This window comes from Agelaius phoeniceus, chromosome 6 (assembly GCF_051311805.1).
Source record: "Agelaius phoeniceus isolate bAgePho1 chromosome 6, bAgePho1.hap1, whole genome shotgun sequence".
NCBI lineage: Eukaryota > Metazoa > Chordata > Aves > Passeriformes > Icteridae > Agelaius > Agelaius phoeniceus.
In genome coordinates, this window is record NC_135270.1 from 42,089,319 (window position 1) to 42,108,843 (window position 19,525).

At 39.6% G+C, this 19,525-nt stretch overlaps 1 protein-coding gene and 1 long non-coding RNA gene across 3 annotated transcripts in view; one reads left to right on the top strand and one right to left on the bottom strand.

Moving 5' to 3' along the window:
* Positions 1 to 5,525, bottom strand: part of LOC143694224 (uncharacterized) — a 156,295-nt gene extending 150,770 nt beyond the window's left edge. The window contains exon 1 of the long non-coding RNA XR_013182579.1: positions 5,331 to 5,525. This is a non-coding gene — a long non-coding RNA (uncharacterized LOC143694224). The remainder of the gene's footprint in view (positions 1 to 5,330) is intronic.
* A 2,142-nt stretch (positions 5,526 to 7,667) lies between these two features.
* Positions 7,668 to 17,096, top strand: CIPC (CLOCK interacting pacemaker). Of its 2 annotated transcripts, none has more exons than XM_054634251.2 (4): positions 7,668 to 7,790; positions 9,679 to 9,853; positions 10,758 to 10,927; positions 14,422 to 17,096. In XM_054634251.2, exons 1-4 carry the CDS (start codon positions 7,674 to 7,676, stop codon positions 15,298 to 15,300), a joined length of 1,341 nt encoding a protein of 446 aa, XP_054490226.2. In that variant the 5' UTR covers positions 7,668 to 7,673; the 3' UTR covers positions 15,301 to 17,096. The 2 variants fall into 2 exon arrangements, with proteins under 2 accessions (XP_054490226.2, XP_054490227.1); XM_054634252.2 differs by lacking the exon at positions 7,668 to 7,790 and adding an exon at positions 7,836 to 8,175.
* Positions 17,097 to 19,525: the final 2,429 nt, after the last annotated feature.

Sequence of the window (19,525 nt, forward strand, 5' to 3'; positions counted from 1 at the left end):
TTTGCTCTCATAAGACAGGTCCAGAGTGTGCAACAGGAAACCAAGCAAAAACAATACAAGAAAAACGCATTTTAATTTTAGCCACACAGCTGCTTCTGGGTTCTTTAAATACACTCCTCTCTAAGTGCTTCCATACACCAAGATATCCAAGTGCTCTAGACAGGCTGAGTCTCAACTGCAAACTCATTCCACAACTAATCTCTGTCTGGCATTGTTACAGCAATCAAATCAAGTTGGTCAAATGCCTAGTTGGGGTAAACTGGGTGCTTATCCAAGGGCTCTCTGCTATGTGACTTGAAATGATGAGCCACAGACTCCAAGTTCTTTGGGCAGAGACAGGTTTGTGGACAGGAATTAAAGACAACTTAATTTTTTCCTTATCCTCTCCCTCTGCACATTTATATACAGCATAAGAAACCAAAAATATCTTTTGAAGAAATGCCTGTGAGTGACACTGTGCCCTAGTATAATGTGACAGGTGACCTATTCTCCTTGTTCCAGTCTGCATGTAGCCTTGCTGTCTGGAAAACTATCTGGGGAATTTAAGGCCTACCAAGAGAAAAATGGCAAATCTAAAAGCTCAGTCACATACTCAGTTCTTCATCTTGGGTTGTTTTTCTCCCTATAGCTTTTGAAGGTGAAACACGCCACCTCTGAATTCCAGAGGTTTTTTACTGCCATCATGTGGAGAATTTCCTTTAAAAAAGAGAAAAACTGGCTTCCCTGACAAGATATGATTTTTCCTGCCCTTGGCAAAACTGAAAGAATCTAATTCAGTCTTACATCTACACAGAGCTAGTCCTGGAGTCTCAAATGCCATAACATCTGGTAAATATTCAACTGTCCTTAGTACATTTTGCTTTTGCCCTATTGAAACAGTTTATTTGGTGGCACAGCAGAGCTGGACAAGATTGTGACAGCCAGGGTATGCCTGTCATTTCTGATATTCCATTATAGGCTTCTTTCTCTGGTCTGCAGAAACATACAAGCACTTAATATCAATGCTGTGTCTCTCCATGTAGCAATGCTACAAAGAAAAACAATATTACAGCAGGGTATCACAGATCCAATTACATAAATTATCTTGGGATCAGAAATACACATTTTTCAGGAATTCCTATTCCCACTATGCAATCCTCCATTTTATCTGACCACTATAACAATCACACTTGAGAAATCTGATAAACAAAAAAACTGTTCCAGGAGGTTGGAAATTTAGAGGGCTATACTAATTTTAATAAAAGAAGAGTATTTCTACATTCCAGGAAAGTCCAAGATTTCAAAAGTTTTCAACAAAAACCAATTACTGTATTTCAATTAGGAATGTCACCACATTTTATACCTATTTTATTACTTTTTAATTCTGTACTGTACTGATTAATATTGTATTCACAAGGAAACTATTTTTCAATTTTTCAGTGAGCTTTTCAGAGATATTGACAGATATTCCTTAAGGGTTCTCCCTCTATTAAGTCAATACAATCTGAAAGACAATTACTGTCAGAATATTTCATAGAAACTCTGTTATTTTCCCAAAGACATACAAAAAGAGGTCCCATTTTCAAAACTGGTGAGCCCCCAGTAGCTCCTCATAAATTCAGCACAACAGAAATCAGCCTTGCATATAGATTAGAAATCAAATTTATATCTTCTGTCCATTCTGCTATATCACTTTAAATAAAAACTGGGTTGTAGTTTCTCCCTGACCATAAGCTGCAAACAGTAATTAGGGACCTCAGCAGGGTCCATAAATGACTCCAGAACAAAAGCACATTTTAATTGATAGTGACATTCCCCTAACAAGACTTCAGAAGATTTTCCACACCCACCAAGTTTAAAAAGTTAAAAGACCTTTTTAAAAGGTCTGAAGATCTGTGAAGTACTACCACCATGGCATCGCCTTTTTCTAGTGTCATAAAAATCTGTTCAGATTTGGCTACATTATAACAGTCACTGTAGAAATCAGCACTTAGCAGATTTTTCTCGATCTGCTCCCATAAGCCCTCACAATTCCTGTAGCACTGGACACAAACTGTTCAGAGTTTTGCTGTGCTAGTCAGTACAGTGCAGGTTTCTAAGTTAAAGGTAAAATATATCCCACTACTGTTCCCTATAATAGGGGAACATACTTTGCCCTGCAAACCAAGAGGCAGTTCTATATTTGGCTTTCAGATGGTTCTAGTAATTCTGAATGTTTCACAATCATACTGTTAGGCAAAGCTTCAACCACTACTAAGAGAACCCCCAGACACCAGATTAGCTCGGGTATTTAACATAACAAGCCCACAGGGAAAGCAACTGAGTCACAGTGGCATCTGAGCTTCTCAGAAAGCCTCCATCCAGTCTATATGCCAGGCTCATGTGTCCATAGTGTGAGGCACAGCACAGGGCTGGATCAGTGTTACCACATCATATGATCTCCTACTGACTGGGCTGTAGGAAATGTAATCCTTCTATGTGCAACTAATATGGTTGGTCTTTAATCCTCTGCAGCACAGGTCTGTACCAAAGGTTCAACATTCAAGTTTTCTTCTGCATGAAGTCCATTTTTTATCCTTGTATATAAAGTTACAAATTCATGCCTTTTCATTTGCTTGCAAAAATAATGAAAATATCAGGCCAAAATCTTTACCAAAATCATAATCTCAAACACAGCCATGTCAAATATACTTCCCAAAAATTAGGAAAATACCGATTTGAGATCACCAATTCATCCTTGGTTCTGCTATGTTATACATTTATGATACCAAGATTTCTTTAATTACCTACTGATATCTTAGTGTTTTTCTGCAAACAAAGTGTCATTCAGTTGAATGACTAAACGGTAATGGGAATAAAACATGTAGAGAATTAGGCTGTTGTTTGTAGTATTCCTATCTCATATTAGTTGCCCTTGGTACATAAATAAAGAATCACAGACTCACAGAATATTTTGAATTGGAAGGAGTCTACAAGGATCATCAAAGTCCAGCTACTGTCCCTGCACAGGACAGCCCCAAGAATCACACATTTACCTAAACAAATTACATTATTTTAAAGTAAGATTTGGGACTCCTTATTGTAATCCTATGTAAATTAGACAACGGCCTTTTCACCCGAAAAAAAAAAGATCATAGGCAGTCCTTGATTGGACTAAATTTGTCCTTCTCGATGTCCTGTAATCCAAAGAGACTTACGACACCCAGTGGTTATTACAAGAAACGCAGGCATACAGAAGCCATGCAGAATGTGAAGATGCTTATCTCAGTGCTCAGGTTGACAAAATTGAGATGCAACTAGAAAAATGAAGACACTGGACAAGTTACAATCCATACTAAAGAGTCTGTAGAGATGGTCTTAGAAAACTCAACACTTACCAAAAAAAAACTCCCAAAGCCACCATCAACATCTGAAATACAAACCCAAAAATTTTTTTGAACACCAGGAAAACATGACATCTAGCCTGCTTTGGAACAAATAGTAGCTCTTCCATGGCAACAGTTTTAATCCTGTAGATCCTTCCCCCAGAAAAAAAAACCTACTATAATGAGGAGATCTCCCTGAGAGCACTGCACTGATTAAGTAAAGGTATCCTTCAACACCCTGTAGCTTTCCACACACTGTATTGAAGAGTAGACAGAGAGGATGACTGTGCTGGGGAGGTGAGGGAACACAGAAGGCCTTGCTGCTCTCCAGAGCACTCTGGACTGCTGCAATGCTCTGATGCTGCAAGGGTTAAATGCAGCCACTGGGGCTGCTCTCTTGCACTGCTTCCCCAAATCCTCAGTTGGCCCAAAGTCTAGAAGTTGTAAAGGGAATATTAAATCCACCTTTGTTCTCCTCCAACATAAAACAGTGTAGAAGAGTGTAAGAGCATCAAAAGTGCTTTATTATTGATATGCCTACTTTGTTAATCGTTTGTTATTTTTAAATTACCTTCATTCTGCCTTGTCTTTAATTGGATATATTTATGGTAAAGATGAAGCTGCAGATGGATATAACAATATGAAAGATTTGTACTTTGAAAAGAATACATACCTAAAGTTGAAATTTAGAAGAAAAGGAGCCATTACTAAAGTACTTTCATTAGAGAAAAATCTTGCTAAGTCAACTTCTGGGTGAAATTCTATGATCTGTGACAGACTGCAGGTGAGAGCACATGATCACACAATGTTTCCTGGTTTGATATTTATGAAAAGATATTAATTATTAACAAAATACATACGTGGAATGTCCTTTCAAAAAGATTTTGAGCTTTAATATTGTTTAATGTCCAACAACACACTTTGTCTGGATGAATTAATTCTTTTGTTGAGACCATGAAAATTTATGAGGCATCATTTAAACAATATTCTTCTATTTATGTATTAAAATTACAGAAGTAACAAAGATACATGTATTAAAATATCATAAAAATTAGACAGGTTCAATGAAGTGAGGTGAATAAAGCTATTTATTTGTAAACTAACTTAATACAATATAGCACTTGTTAAATTGTATTTTGTCTGTGATAGCAAAACAAAGCAGAGTATATGAAGAAAAAAGATTGAGTACATGGTGTTTTCAGACCTAACCTTTCCAGTTCAGACAGTGTAATATGAAACTACATTCTTCTGATCTGGCTATGCTTTACTTCCTAAGTTTGCCAAACATTTCTTTCTACCGCTGTGTTAGGACAAAAGATTCTTTGTCCCACATGCATTTATGAAGTCTATGCATCAACACCTTTATTAATTGTTCAGTAAGCAGACATTATTTAACCACCTAATAAGATAAAAACTTGCCTTTGTCACTCTTAAGCCATGACAGATGATTTCTGCATCTTCTCCTGAAAGAAGATATTCAACACCTTTTTTTAATAAGTGTTGAAACACCTACACAGAATAAACATGCAGTCATACTTCACTCACATTCTTTTCACTCTTTTCCTGTTGTATGACCAGAATAAACAGGGAAGTGAACAAAAAGTTAATTCTTATTCGTCAAAACACTCACCTTTAGCATAAACAAATCAACCACTGTATAACATAAGGAAAAAGGAAAACATCCTGTTGCCACTGACTGTAATCACTGAACTCACACAGTAAATGAGACCTTGGATCAGTGAAGAATCAAATAAAATGAAAAGGGAGAGAAGAGGCAGTGACAGAAATATTATTTAAACTACAAAACCAGCATATTTGGAGGAGGAAGAATTTAGATGATGTTCAAGATAAACCTAAGGTTTAAGTCAACTTAATTCAGGGACAATTTGGGTGATAAGATTTCATTCATTTAGAACAGAGGTTTACCTTGACTATCCAAGAAAACTTTTCTATTAAACAGTAATAACAGTATTTCAGTTATCCTACCTGTTGCCCCTTGGAGGAAGGCCTGGTATCACACATTCCAAATCTGTTCTGAATCACCGGAACTGAACAGCAGGCTGTCTGTCCCAAACACAGGCCACTTGCTCTCTGGTGAGCTGTTTTCACTGAGCACCCACACATACTCCTTATCCCGAGAAATCCAGCCTCTGGAGAGGACAGTAAGGGTTGTTTCTGGGTACAAGGCAACCCAGGACCATGCCTGTACAAATAAGATGATACAACAGCATTCTTAGCATGCTTTTCCTCAGAACTCAAACTCCTGAACAGTAAGGCATCCAAATCCAGACTCTAGAGATCACACATCTCACACTACAGCTTAGATGCAATCAGCATTAAGTGCTCAAAAATACATCCTAAGAGTCACTAGTGTTCTCTCACAGCATTTCAGATTGGTAGGACTGGAACCCAGCAGTGCCATATTTTTTAAAATGACGGTGTCATTTCACGCAACATCGGACATTTTTGTGTTGCATTTGGCAAGTTGTTTATGAGACTATGCTGAGATTAAAGGTCTTTCTCTTTCTCATTCAGGAATTTCTTAGATCTTGTTGACCTCTTTAATCAGCACATTTCAGGTTCTTTAACAAGACCATCATAACAATGAAAGTGTTTCTTTCCATTTCTATTTAAGGAATTAATTTTGTATTTGCTCAGGTCTTCCACACAGCCTTTTCAGTTTTCTCTAATGAAATGGCTTTCATATCCAAATGCAAAATACTCTGACAGATTTCTGGGTGCTGGTAGCATTTATGGAGTTCTCAGAACAAGAATAGCTACTCTAGTTTTTTCATTGAACCAGGGACTCACTTCCTCCTATTTATTTGCCCTTGGTTTATATGCAGTCCATGTAAACAAAATCCATGTATTTTATACTTCCCAGCCATGTAAAAGTTGGTTGGTTTTTTGTTTTCACTCATAACAGGAAAAAGTGATTCCTCCTCTGTACTCGGCATTGATGAAACCATACCTTGAATTCCGTGTCCAATTCTATGTCCCTCCTGTGAAAAACGCCAATCATTTGTTTTTAAAATTTTTAAAGTTTAATAGTAATAAAATGGTTATAAAAATAGCAATACAATTAGAGTAATAATAATTTGGACAAATTGAATTAGGACAATATGAGACAATAAAGGCAAAGAGTTACGGACGTCTGGGTACCTTTTTCTGGGCAGCACGAGCCTGAACAAAGGATTAACCCTTAAAAACAATAGCTTGTTGCATATTCATACACGTCATACATGATGCATAAATTCCATTCAAATACAGGATTCTGTCTGGTCATCATCAACTTCTTCCTCTGAATCCTAACAGTGCCTTCGAGGCGGGAAGAAGTTCATTTCTTCTGATAAGAGGGCAATAAATTCTTCTTCTCTGAAAGATTTAGGTGTCCTGTGGCTGCTATCGTGCTGCGAGTCCTTTCTTTTTAAAAAAAGTATCCTACATAGCATCGTTTCTATTTTAACAATTTTTATAACCTAAAACTATATTTTACACAGTACTTAAGAGAATTAATACAGCATTACTTTCTAACACAACACATATAATATTCATTTTAATATTTGGAAAAAGCCAATCATAAAATACATGCATTTTTCACACCTCCCTTCAGGAAAAGACACTGAGGTGCTAGAGTGAGTCAGGAGAAGGGTGATGAAGGTGGTGAAGGATCTAGAGCACAAGTTCTGTGAGGAGCAGAAGGGGGTGTTCAGCCCAGAAAAAAGGAGACTCCGGGGTGACCCTATCACTATCACAAGGAGGCTGACAGGAGGCTGTAGGCACACAGGGTTTGGCCTACTCTCCCAGCAACCAGAGACAGGACAAGAGGACAGTCTCAAGCTGTGCCAGAGGAGGTTCAGGTTGGAGATGAGAAGGAATTCCTTCACAAAAAGGATTATTAGACATTGGAACAGGATGCCCAAGGAGGTGATGGAGTCACCGTACCTGAAGTATCTAAGATTGGATGTAGCACTTGGTCGAGTTGACACGGTGGTGTTAGGTCATAGGTTGGACTCGATGACCCAAGGTCTTTTACAACCTAACTGATTCTGTGATTCCTTTTTTCGCCCTGTTTTCCCTCACTGAGACAAGTTTGAGACCTCTCTGATGCTGTTTCCTTCATATTTCCTCTCACATTTACGGACTGAGAGAGGCTTCACCAACACCTAACCTTCTGTGTGGGGAAGAATCGTACTTTTTTGTACAGCATTCGGGAGGCGCAGCGCCATCCCGAACGCCGGGCTCCGCTCAGCCCGCCCGGCTCCCTCACGGCCGCGGCTGCAGCACGGAGCCGCCTCACGGCCCGCTCTCCGGCCGGCCACTCTGCGCATGCGCGCTCGGGGCGCGGCGGCCGTGCTCTTCGTCGGTGGCCGTGAGGGCGGGGCGTGCCCGGAGCGGGTGCGGCGCATGCGCGTTGCGGCTGAGCTGTGGCGGCCCCGCGCCCAGGTGAGGGGCAGCCCGGCCCGGCCCGGCCTGTCCTGGCCTGGCCTGGCCTGGCGGGAGGCGGCGGCCGCGGCCGCGGCCGTGAGCGAGTAGTGGCGGCCCTGGGGCCCCGGGACTGTGCTGTACCTGGTGCGCCTCGCCCTGTGGCGGGGCGGTGGCTCGGGACCGGCAGCCGAGTGGCTCGGCCCGACTGCGCGGGCTCTCCTCGTGCCGCAGGAGTCTGGCGTGCGGGCCCGGGAGGCGGTTGGGTGGGATCAGCGGCACGGACAGCCCCGGACGACGGTGTGGGCGCCCGGTTGTAAGGGCGGTGCGCGGCCCAGGTCCTGCTCTGGCCCGGGGATGAGCAGGAGGTTTCTCACGCGCGTGCCTCGGGGGAGTGGCACTTCTGGTTTGTTTATTTTCGGTTGTGGTTGTGGTGTTTTGCCTTTTTCTGTGAGAGAAGATGGTGTGTCAGCCCTTCCTAAAGCTTCGCTTAATGCAAAGCTGGCAGATGAGGTGTTCTTACTTTATTTTTAGTCCTCTTTCTTGTTTTGTTTTGAGGTGGTCTTGGTTTTTTGGGGTTTTATTTTAGATTAGCATTTCTGCTTATCACTTTCTTAAAAAATACATTTGTTTTGGAAAGGGTTAAGTGATGAAAGCGTGGATCAGGTCTTAAACTACTTCTTCCATTGCAAGGATAGCATCTAGGTTGTGCTTGTGTAACCATGTTTGTTCCATACCTGTTAGCAGGCAGGCAGGTGTGACTGAAGATGGAAAGTAAAAGTGATGCAAGTGGCTACTTGAGGAAATTTTCTTCTGCTGACCATAATTCTATCATTCCTGTAATAGACAGTCATATTCCCATTTCAGAACTCAGTACTGGTGCTAAGACTCGGTATTTTGGAGCACGCTTCTAGTGAAGGTGGCAGGGCCTGAGGAAGAAACTTGGATTTTGGTGTAGATTATTTCAGAATGTCTGTTGCAATGTCATTTGAAGCAGCTTGTACTGCATGTTGCTGCTGATGGACTGCTGGCCTGAGTATGATGCAGACTCTAGAGTTCCTGTTTTTGTAATTTAAATATAAAACTTAACATTGAGCCATAACTTCAGTGGGTTACTTTATAGGAAAATAATTTCTACAAATAATAGTAGAAATTATTTCTGGACTTAATTCTGTCAGTTTTCTGTTAGCCAGTTTCTCAATTACCTTCTTTAAGAGAAGCAGAAACTTAGTCTTACTGGATGCTGCCTACCTTCAGAAAGCACCTGAAGGTTGTGACAAGTATGTAGCGTGAGAGGCCATAATGTTACTATGTTTTTCTGATTTTCATAGCTTTTAGTTTCAGCCTTTCAGTGTTCTCATTCTGGGTGTGAGCATTTCTAAGGTTCTGTCTCCCCTAGGAGTGTATTGCAGTATGTGTTGCTCTTTTAGCAGCAGATTTCTTTAGCCCCCAGTGTGTTCACTGGTCACTCATTCTTTTCTCTGATGACTTACTCTACTCTTGAGAATGAAACAAACTGTATTTGCAAAACCACAGCTTTGCAGGTTCAGCTGTATTTACTGTAAGAGCTTCACCCAGCACAATTGTCTTGTTTTGCAATTCAGCCCTTGGAACAACAAAGTAAGATAAATAATGCCCTGAGTAATTCCCGTTCTTGAAATAAATGTTGTTTATGAATAGCCTTTAATTTTTAGTTTGTTTTACCTTTTTGGGGTGGAAAGACATGTCCAGTACATTAGCTTTTGATCTGAATTTCATTCTTTCAGCATTTTGAGATATTTCTTAAAGTCTGCAGTTAGATCACTGGCAGTATAAAGGGAGATATGCAGCTATCCTCCATTGTTACCTTATAGTGATGGAACTTTAGATTCAGATAAAGTCCTTTTATTGTTCTTAACTGTTTTTGTAGTTCCTCAATGGAAAAGGTGTTGAAAACTGTCCACGGCACCATGGAAACACTCAGACAAAACAGTCATCTACTGACACTGGAGAGGAATTGTTGGGCAGAGTGAGGGAAATGAAGAGCTTCAACCATCGCTCCAGTATGGCAGCAGCAGAATCTGACAAAGACTCCGGATATTCAGGTTTAGAAGAACACTGTGTTACCTTTTTTGTGTGTTACCATGCTGAGGCTATGCTTTAATTGGTGATGTTTAACAAATCTGAGTAACCCCTTCCAGTTTGTGTCTCATTACCTTGGAGGGCCTTTCTATGCAAGATAGGTTTCACCTGCAATCAGCTTACCACCAAAGTTTTATGAAGTGGAACATTACCAAATTACAAAGTTCATCCTGTGAATTTGAATGGCATGGGAATTTAGAATTAATGGAATAATCTTAGACTCTAGAGTCTAGAAGTGGAGATGTCAAAATTACTTTTTCTTTGCAGTGATGAATGAATTGTTGGATTATGCTGCCCAGTGTTTCTCATGATCTGACCATATTGTCAGTAGAGCCTGATAAACCAGAGGGTAATGGTTATAACATCAGTAAAATAATAGACACGATGTGCCATTTTAGTACTCAACAAAACTGTGCAAAAATGACCTTTAAACATGAAAAAAAAGTACTTTCTATGAAAGTTACCTGCTTCACTGAGTTTTAGATAAAATTTCAAGACACCAAATGCCTGCGTCGCAAACTGTGGATGTGGCAATGCTGGGGCCTGTAGTGCTTTCCTGTATCAGTTTTTAGACTAATGCAGCCTTCATGATACTATGCAGTCCCTTGGAGACCAAGTACAAAAGAGCAGAAAGTAATAGATTTTTGGGGTAGAAAATGTCTGTATAAGAACTGACCTGAAATACAAAGCCTTTTATTAGAGGCTGCCTGACAGCTGTCATAGCAGCTTTAATTTTGTTGATATTACAGAACTAACCTTTATTGTTCTTTATGGCAACTTGGTTGAAGGAGGCAGAATATTAGAACTGAAAGGCATGTAAGCATGTTGCATGTGGAACAACTAACAGCTGAATTCTGCATCTGGCAGATGGAAGTTCAGAATGCCCAAGTGCTATGGAGCAGACAGACTCGGAGGATGTGCTGAATGCGCTGTGTTGGAATGCAGAGGATGGACCTTGGCAATGCCCGAGGACCACAAGCAGCTCCCTTCCTGCCCTATCTCCTATGGTTGTTATGAAAAATGTGTTGGTTAAGCAGGTAGGGAAGACATAATGTCTTGAAAAATATTGCATGTTCTTAATTTTTTTAAAAAACATTTTTCCTTTCAAAAAAGATTTTGTAATGTTGTTGCAGTCCAGGAAAAAAAACTGGTAATTTAAGAAGTTGTAGTATGATTGTCTGTTCTTTGGAAAGGCAGCTGGAATCACTAAAATGAAATGTGAAATAGAGATACTCTGCTGAGTCTCCTAAACCTCTTTGTCTCAAAGGAATCCCACCAAAGCACATCTTCATAGCACCAAAGATTAAATAGCACCTGAATAGCACCAAAGATTAAACAGAAAAGGGTGATTTGCTTTTGAAAGCTGCTGTTGTTTTATTATTCAAAAAAGATGATGAAGTAGGATGATAGGTTTGTTGCCTCATTCTTAGATTCTAGAAGTGCTTCAATGGAAAACACAAATCCAGAATGTTATAAATGAAAAAGTTAAATCCTTATCTGAAATCCTTATCTGTGGTATTTCTGCTTTAATAGTTTTTCACTTAATTGCATATGATGGCTCACATTGCACCAATTACAGCCCCTATTTATGTTCTTCAGTATTCTTGTGATGTTTAGTTCCTCCAGCACATCTGTGAGACCCCCTGTGTAACTTTAACATTTTAACACAAGGTCTGAGAAGTACGGTCGTATTATGAGACCTCGTGCTCTGTGCTCACTCATTTTTGGAGCAGAGCAAAAGTTCTTCAATGCTTTTTACTAAAGTACTTCTGAGAATACAGTGGGAAGGGGAAAAAAGAATATAAATCCTGATTCTTTTTCTACTGAACCCATTATGACAACAAGCAAGACCTAATATTCCCTGTTAGTATTTAACAGATTTTGCAGTTGTGGGGGAGGTGATTCTGCTTTCTAAGCATCGTGCTTTATCTTGACAAGAAACAATTTTATTTTATAGTCACATTCCTAGATGTGTGGACAAATTACTGTGTAAAGAAATGCTGAAGTTTTTATTTGTAAAGTCAGGAATAGCCAAACTTCACCAAAGGCTGATAGCCTTTGGCCCAGAGCACAAAAATTAAGACATTACCTGCACTGATTCCAGTGTTAAACTCCAAGTTGTGTTGCAAATAAGAAAAAGCAGCTCCTAATAATAAGTAGCTTATAGAGAGAGAGATACAAAAAAATACAACCACATATATATATATAACCCTGGTAGTATAGGAGAAAGGAAATTTGGCAAGGAAGACTTGGAGATGGATAAAATGTCCACACTTGGTTCTCTTGAGCAGTGCATCGTAATATCTAACTACATATGATTAAAGACAATAATGTCAAATTGAAAAATGTTAACTACAATACTACAATAAAGGAAAGCAACAAGTCTAGGTCAGAATAATAATGAAATGTCTTTCTGCCTTTTTTCATTATGCCTAGTTAGTTCAGATGGTCATCTTTTTAAAATGGTCTTTTCAACACAGCGCTCAGTTGGGCCTGCTGGACCAAAAAAAGAAAAATAGCAGCATCCAGTTACTGCTGTTTATTTCTTCCAGTTTCAGTTTCCACCAGCATCATCCTTCCATCTTGGAACCACTGTGATCCTCTACAGTGGTTGTTACCTGCTGGCCCAATTTCACAATGTAAACAGCTAACAGTAATGATGCTAAAAAAAAAAAGTCAGGTGGTGATTAATGCCAGTGCTGATTGTGGTAAGGTTTCTGTAAGTCTTGTAAAAGTCTTTAATAAGTGGGAAGGCTTTTTAGGCAAGTGACAGTGATACATCAAGAAGTTAGCTTTCACTAAAAAATGCAACAAAACACACAATTTTCAGAGTTAGTAAAATCAAAGTGGCCTTCTCTACTGAAAATGAGAGTTTGAGTAGGAGAGCTAGAGCAGAGTGCTATGTGAGAAGGAAAAGGAGAAAAAACAGAGATAGGAAGAAACCCAAGAGCAAGATAAACAGTTACCACAGCTCTTTTGGCCTCAATGATTATGGGGCTCTGGTGTGTTAGGTGCTGTTCAGCAGTGCAGTTAATGGCAACTTTTGGCTCCAAACCCTTGCTTCTTAAGGCTACTTGTTCTGTCCTGTGTCTGTATGGCTACAGTATTTATATGCTTCCTCACTCCTTACATATCCAGATATTTTTCTTTTGAATGTTCTTTCTTCTGTGTTAAGGTAGTAATATTTATTTTTACAGGTAGCTGTTCTGTACCCCTATTCCATAAGCATCTTGCCCACTGAACCAAAGAAACATTGTGTCAGAGTAGGTAATTGAATCTTATCTCCAAGTCTCAGTGTCCTAATCAGTGGGTAGTACCTGCTTTTGGTAAGTTCCAAGTCCTTTACTGGGGGAATGGACTTTAGCAAAGCATGTTAGCGTTTGCCAGTTTAAAACTTATGAGACTGGTGGAAAGGATATGGATTTCAGATGACTTAATATAGACTAAAAATAATAATACATACTTGTGGTAGCTAAAAACTGTGCCTTCAGAGCCGGCCTGCCAGTTGTGTTCCAAGTTGTAAGGAATTGGAAAAGCAGCTGACAAAAATATATTAGTATAATTGTAGCAGTGATGGCTTAAATAGATTAAGTAGTGAGATTTTGCTTTAGACAGAAATAATGTCTCTTACTGGACCATTTGATGTCTTTGGAGAAAAGCAGTCATGTTTTTGGCCAGAAGGTCTCATGAAGATCTGTAGTAAGGTGTTGGAGGAAAAAGAGGTAATGTCTTGTAAAAATGGATGTTTTCCCCTATATTCCAGAGTATGGCTTGTGGGAGGGAATAAAGCCTTGGGCGTTGTTCTTGAAATAAAATGCTTTTAAGGTTTATCAGTGCACACTGTTTCCCCAGAGGTAAGAAGTTAAACTCCTCTGGGCTTACCGCAGGCTTTTCTCCTTGCATTGGTTGATATTCAGCCTTTTTTTTTTTCTGTTTTATAGTTTTAAATTTACTGAAACTGTGTATTGTACTTCAGATTACAAGGCTTCCTGAACAGCTGTTGTGTATCTTAAATAACCATTTCAAAATCTTGCTATAAGAATAGATTTGAGAAGATTTGAGTTGCTACCTTTCAAGAAAGAGGGAGCCTGATTTGTTCCTAAAATGTCTGTGCAATCTTTCCTTGACTCTTAAGATATTTCATAACAGAAAGCTTAATTATTTTTTCAGCTTTCCTGTGCAGTTGTAGTTTGACCCCAAGTCTGGGTCGAACTTTTAATGAACATTTTACAATTTAAGCTTGCACTGTAATCCTCACTTAGGAAAGCATATATAAATTGAATTGTTTTTAAATACATCTGCTATTGCATAGTAAAAGGATTATGGATTACAGCTTTATTTCCAGCGTTACACTCCACTGTCAGAAAAAGAGAAGGATGAGTTTGATAGAAAACTCTTTACACATTAATTGGATAGTACATATCAAATGTAGAAAAATGGCACAGTCCACCTGTTTTGTTTAAATTTGTTTTTATCGTCTTCTATGACACTTCTGTAAGACTTGTGGTTTTTCCCTGTTTGTGCTTCTCAGGGGAGTTCATCACAGCTCCAGTCTTGGACTGTGCAGCCATCCTTTGAAGTGATTCCAGCTCAGCCACAGCTAGTGTTTCTTCGTCCATCAATCCCACCTCCCATTAATCCTCACCCTGTTGGAAAAAAGAGAAATGACTCCACTAATTACCTGCCCATCCTGAATTCTTATCCCAAAATAGCACCACAGCCCTGCAAAAGAGATCACTCCTTTGATCTAGAAAAATGTCAGGAAACCACTTGCCATAAACGACTCTGCACAGAAGCACCCAAGATGGAGACTTCTCCTGGACTGATGAGCACAGGCTTGCCTACTAGCTCTTTTTCCCACCTACCAGTTAGCTTTAAGACCCCTCAGGATTCTAGCCAGCAAAGTTCTTCAGCACTGGTGACAAGTGGAAAACTGTCAGCTCTTCCTGGTTTTCATCGCGTTTCCAGCGATGCTCAGAAAGTGCCAGGTTTGACTCCCATTTTGCCTTTTGGAACTCTGCAGGCAGCAAAGTGCACCCTTCATGAGAGCGAGAGTGCATCACAGACTGCGGTGCCTTCTGCAGCGTGGAGCCCTCCGTTGATACCAGAAGAGATTTGCAGCACCCCTGAGCTGCTCTTGCAGCAGCAAAGCAAGTGCAGGCGCTTTCAGAACACGCTTGTTGTGCTACGCAGGTCGGGACTGCTGGAGATCACCTTAAAAACCAAGGAGCTCATTCATCAGAACCAGGTGACGCAGGCTGAGCTGGACCAGCTGAAGCACCAAACACAGCTTTTCATAGAGGCAATAAAGAACAATGCTCCACAGTCATGGGCAGAGCTAGAAGCATCCCTAACAGGATCTGATAAAGCTGATAGCAACCTCGAAGACCCCACTTATCCCAACATGTAGTAAAAATGTGCATAGCTGTTGGTCAAGTTACTTCTGTGCCTCCTTTTTCCTGTCTTGGACTTCTACTTGAGCATTTTTTGAGTCCAAGATTTGTAAAGTTGCATTGCCATTAACAATTTGTCTTCAGAGCCAGCTGTGGGACTGGAATAGCATGGTGGGTTCCAGGCAGAATGGTTACTTAGTACTGCAGCGTGACCTTGAATTTCATGCTAACTCTGTGTAATTTGTTGGTCTGAATAGCATGGTGGGTTCCAGACAGAATGGTTACTTAGTACTGCAGCGTGACCTTGAATTTCATGCTAACTCTGTGTAATTTGTTGGTCTGAAGAAGTTTGTATATGTTCTGCTGGCATGTTCCCGTTCTTGAAGTGAATACAGTCATTTGCAGTATTCTGCAAGCATCTTCTTATTCCCATCTTCAGATAGTTGTTTCTGAGAGTGCAGCAGCAGAACAGGCCCCACTGTTGGGCCATCATCAGTTCCAAGTAGGTGAAGGGAGTTGGTGTGAGGTGAAAGAAGTCCTTCTCCCATCCCCTTCCTTATTTTTTTTATTTAGAGAAATTGAATAGAGAGGAGAATTTGAAGTTCAGAATATGTATTTTTAGGAAGCGGTTGCCCTAGAAAACAAGATGATGGGCTCAGGGTACGTAGAGATGAAAGGGAGGCAGAAAAAATGAAGTCCAGTCGTAGCTGTTTGAGACAAGGAAAAATGAGTCTACCAGTGACCTTCTCCATTCTATTTCCACTGCTCTAATAGAGTGTAAAGGAATGAAAAACTTGCTTTGCAGGGCAGTACCCTCTGACTTAGGGAGACTTAGCTGGTAGAAATCTCTCGTAGTCCTTATAGTACCACATGGACTTTTTCTCTGACAGTATGGAGGGTGGGCTGAAGTGGGTGTGCTTACAGCTAATGGGCCTTTATGCTGGTGTAATTTGTATAAATATATATTCAATAAATCTGTGAATAAAGTTCAGCAGCTGGTTAGAAATCTCCTACTGGGCATCAGTCCAGACTTAAATAGTATTTACTGAACTAGAAAAATCCACTCTGGAACTCATACTTAAATCTGGGGCTCCTTAGGAAGCATATCCCTGGATAATGGGAAACCCTAACTCAACATCTATAAAAAAATAAGGATGTTGAAGGTCTCTGGTGATAAATGTGTCATCAGGTACCACTCTGTTCCGTTTTCTTAGCTGCCTTTATTCCTGGGAGCCCTGATAAAGCTTTAAAACAATAAGGGCTTTCCTTTCTTGGCTGCAATGTAATAAAATAGGTTAGCTTGGAAATGCATTTGGAAAATTAGTTGTCTACATCAGGGCCAGGATAAGTCCAGATTCTGGGCAGGATCTGAAAGTGGTCCAGTAAATTTGAACAGAAGTGTTAGCCTCTGAATGGAAGCTGTAAGCAGTGAACTCACAGTTGCTTTTGATCCTCAAAGCAGCAAGATTTAGTATTAAGAAGTTAGCTGAAGAAGTCTTTGTCTAATCAATCATATGGCCTGCTGCAGCTTCAGCTGTTGCTAACAACTTACAAGTGGGGTAGCTTGATGTGTCAGACAGACTGGTTTTTGTATTAAGTTTTAATAAATGTTGGTATTTTTGATTACTTTTACTATGTCTTTTTGAAATTCTACTGTTCTAGTTGGAATGTAGGTATTTTCTGTACTTTCAAAGCCCGTTGCTAGCTCTGAATACAGTAGCCTAACACCTCTGTTATAGAACATGACCTTTTTGCTAAAACTTTACAGAAATTGACTGTGAAATATGAATGAAATAAAGTATGTACTTGAAAAGTTTGTGGATTATTTAGTGCTGTTGAACTGCAAAGTCCCTGGCTCCAAAGCGTGCTTTAAATACAGCTCCACAGCAGCATGTTGCCCATGTGGGAAAGTGCAGATACAAAAGTGATACTATGATGTATCTCTCTGAAGAGAGTCATGTGAGCTTTAACAGTATCTATGAATTAAAGGGTCTTTGGGAGGAGCATGCATAGAAATGGGCTGTACAGAGCTCTAAAAATATATTGTCGTGGGTGACCACTGCCATAGATCTGTCATGAACAACCTGGAAGGATTTTTCCATCTGAGCTGTTGTCTCCATGATGACTGTACATTATGCTCACCGTCTGTGCAGGGTGAACTCCTACGCTGTGTCTTAATCCTGTCAGCTGGGTATGTAGAAGTTTGAAATTGTGAAGTAAGAATCTTGGCTACTGAAAGAATTACTGGAGTAAAAAATGTTACACCCTTCTCTTGAAGAAAATTCTCCCAACTAAATCTGTATACCAGCTTCTCACCAACACACATTACTTCAAAACGTGGCCATCTTTATGTGATCTTTGTTTTGTTCAAACATGACTTGCAGGGAGAACTAGGTAGTCATGCTCAAAACATCCAGCAGCCTCGTGTCATGAGATCTTTTCCTAAGATACAAGAGCTTCTATTCAAAGCTCTTACTTGACACCAGACAAGACAACTTGAATCTCATTGCCTTATATGCAAAAAGGAGTGCCATCAATTGGAATAATTTTATTTCCTGAGATTAGAAACTCAGTGTTTGCAAATTTTATGTTCACGAAAGTATGGATACAATTCAAGCAGGAAATTCTCAGGTTTCTGTCTCTTCTGACTACCTTTTCCTTTACATGATTAAGTTTATCTGCAGTGTGTCAGGCATCTTCACCTTTATTTCACCAAGGCTAAAAAGGTGAATTTCTTCTTTCGGGTGTATTGCATCTCTCTTATTTTTCTTTCTCATGTTAAAAACAGTCTGAAAGAAACAGTACCCCTGTAGGCTTGGGCTGAGCAATCTCCTGGCATGCAAAATTTCTGGCATCCACTACATTGAACAGAGTATGCTGTTCCTGCTTTCATTTTCATAATTTCTAGTACAAAAATGAGGGTCTCTCCCTACCTACACAATTTTACACCCTTGCTGTACCTAGGTGATGCTTCTTTCAGGCTGTGCTGTTATGCATCCATATAGTCCCCACTGTATTGCATGATCCTGTTTGTCCAAAATGCTCATGCCCACTTCTCTTCCCTCCTTTGAGGTATTTCCATGAGAAAAATTTAACAGTTCCAGTGTAATCTGATTCAGAAGGCAGAAGGAAACAACACCATGTGTTCAGTCTGTTCTCTTGCTGAGCAGTTTCCAAGACTTCCTCAAATTCTTGTTTGAACTAAAGCTGTTCTTAGAAGTATCCTGCATTGATTTGAAAGCTCCTACAATTAAGAATCCACCCAAATTGTTTAAAGTATAATTACTTACTATTAAACACATGCCTCTTACATTGAGCCTGAATTTGTCATCTTTCCATATCCAGCTGTCAGATCTTTTGTCTTTTGTCTGCCAAACTGAAGTGCATGGTATGACATTGCTGTTTTCGCTGTAGGCATTTTCAAACTGAACAAGTCACTCTTCAACTTTCTTTTTAAAAGTAAGTAAATAGACTCAAGTCTTCTGGATCCTGTGTTCATGGCACTCTCCTTTGGATCCTTTACAATAATTTAAATGCATTTTTAATTCGAGCACTAATAGCAAAGCAGGACTGCTAAAAAAATTGTATCAACTCTATTGCTCCTCTACCTCATTTTTATAACAGTCTTGGCTGTGACATCAGATTTGAAATATAAATAGTCCCTGTGCCTATTGCTTCTGTGGTCGGTGAAGCCCTATATGTTTCTACATTCCTTTGAATGCAGTTCGCAGCCAGGAAACAAAGCAAGCTGGTTGTAGGAAGTGGCCAGTTGTATTCACTCGTTTTCTCTGCTTCTCTCCTTTGAAACTTTTTCATCTTTAGATGAGATTTGAAAGGTAATTTCATCTTGTATTTCAATTATTGAAAATAATGTTAAATAATGTTATAGTAAAGAAGCAATTTTTAAAATAAGAACAGACAATTATGCTTAATGGATGTCTGTATACAATTCAGAAACCTTAGTTGCAACGTATTTCATACCAGAACAGTTAATTTTGTATAAATCTGGCTTCAGTCTGTCACATGGCACACTTTTAAATGCCCATCAGTAATAGAAATACTACATGTGTGTTGGCTTTGTCTTCAACCAATTTTGAATTCTAGCTGATCAATATAAGGAGTCAGTTTTATCTGACCAGCTCTATTTCTTGTAAGCTTTATTAATTTCAATTAGTTTTGCTTTCTATGTCCTGGAATGATCAAAAATTATGGGTTATTCCATTATTTCCTTCCCTTTTCCTG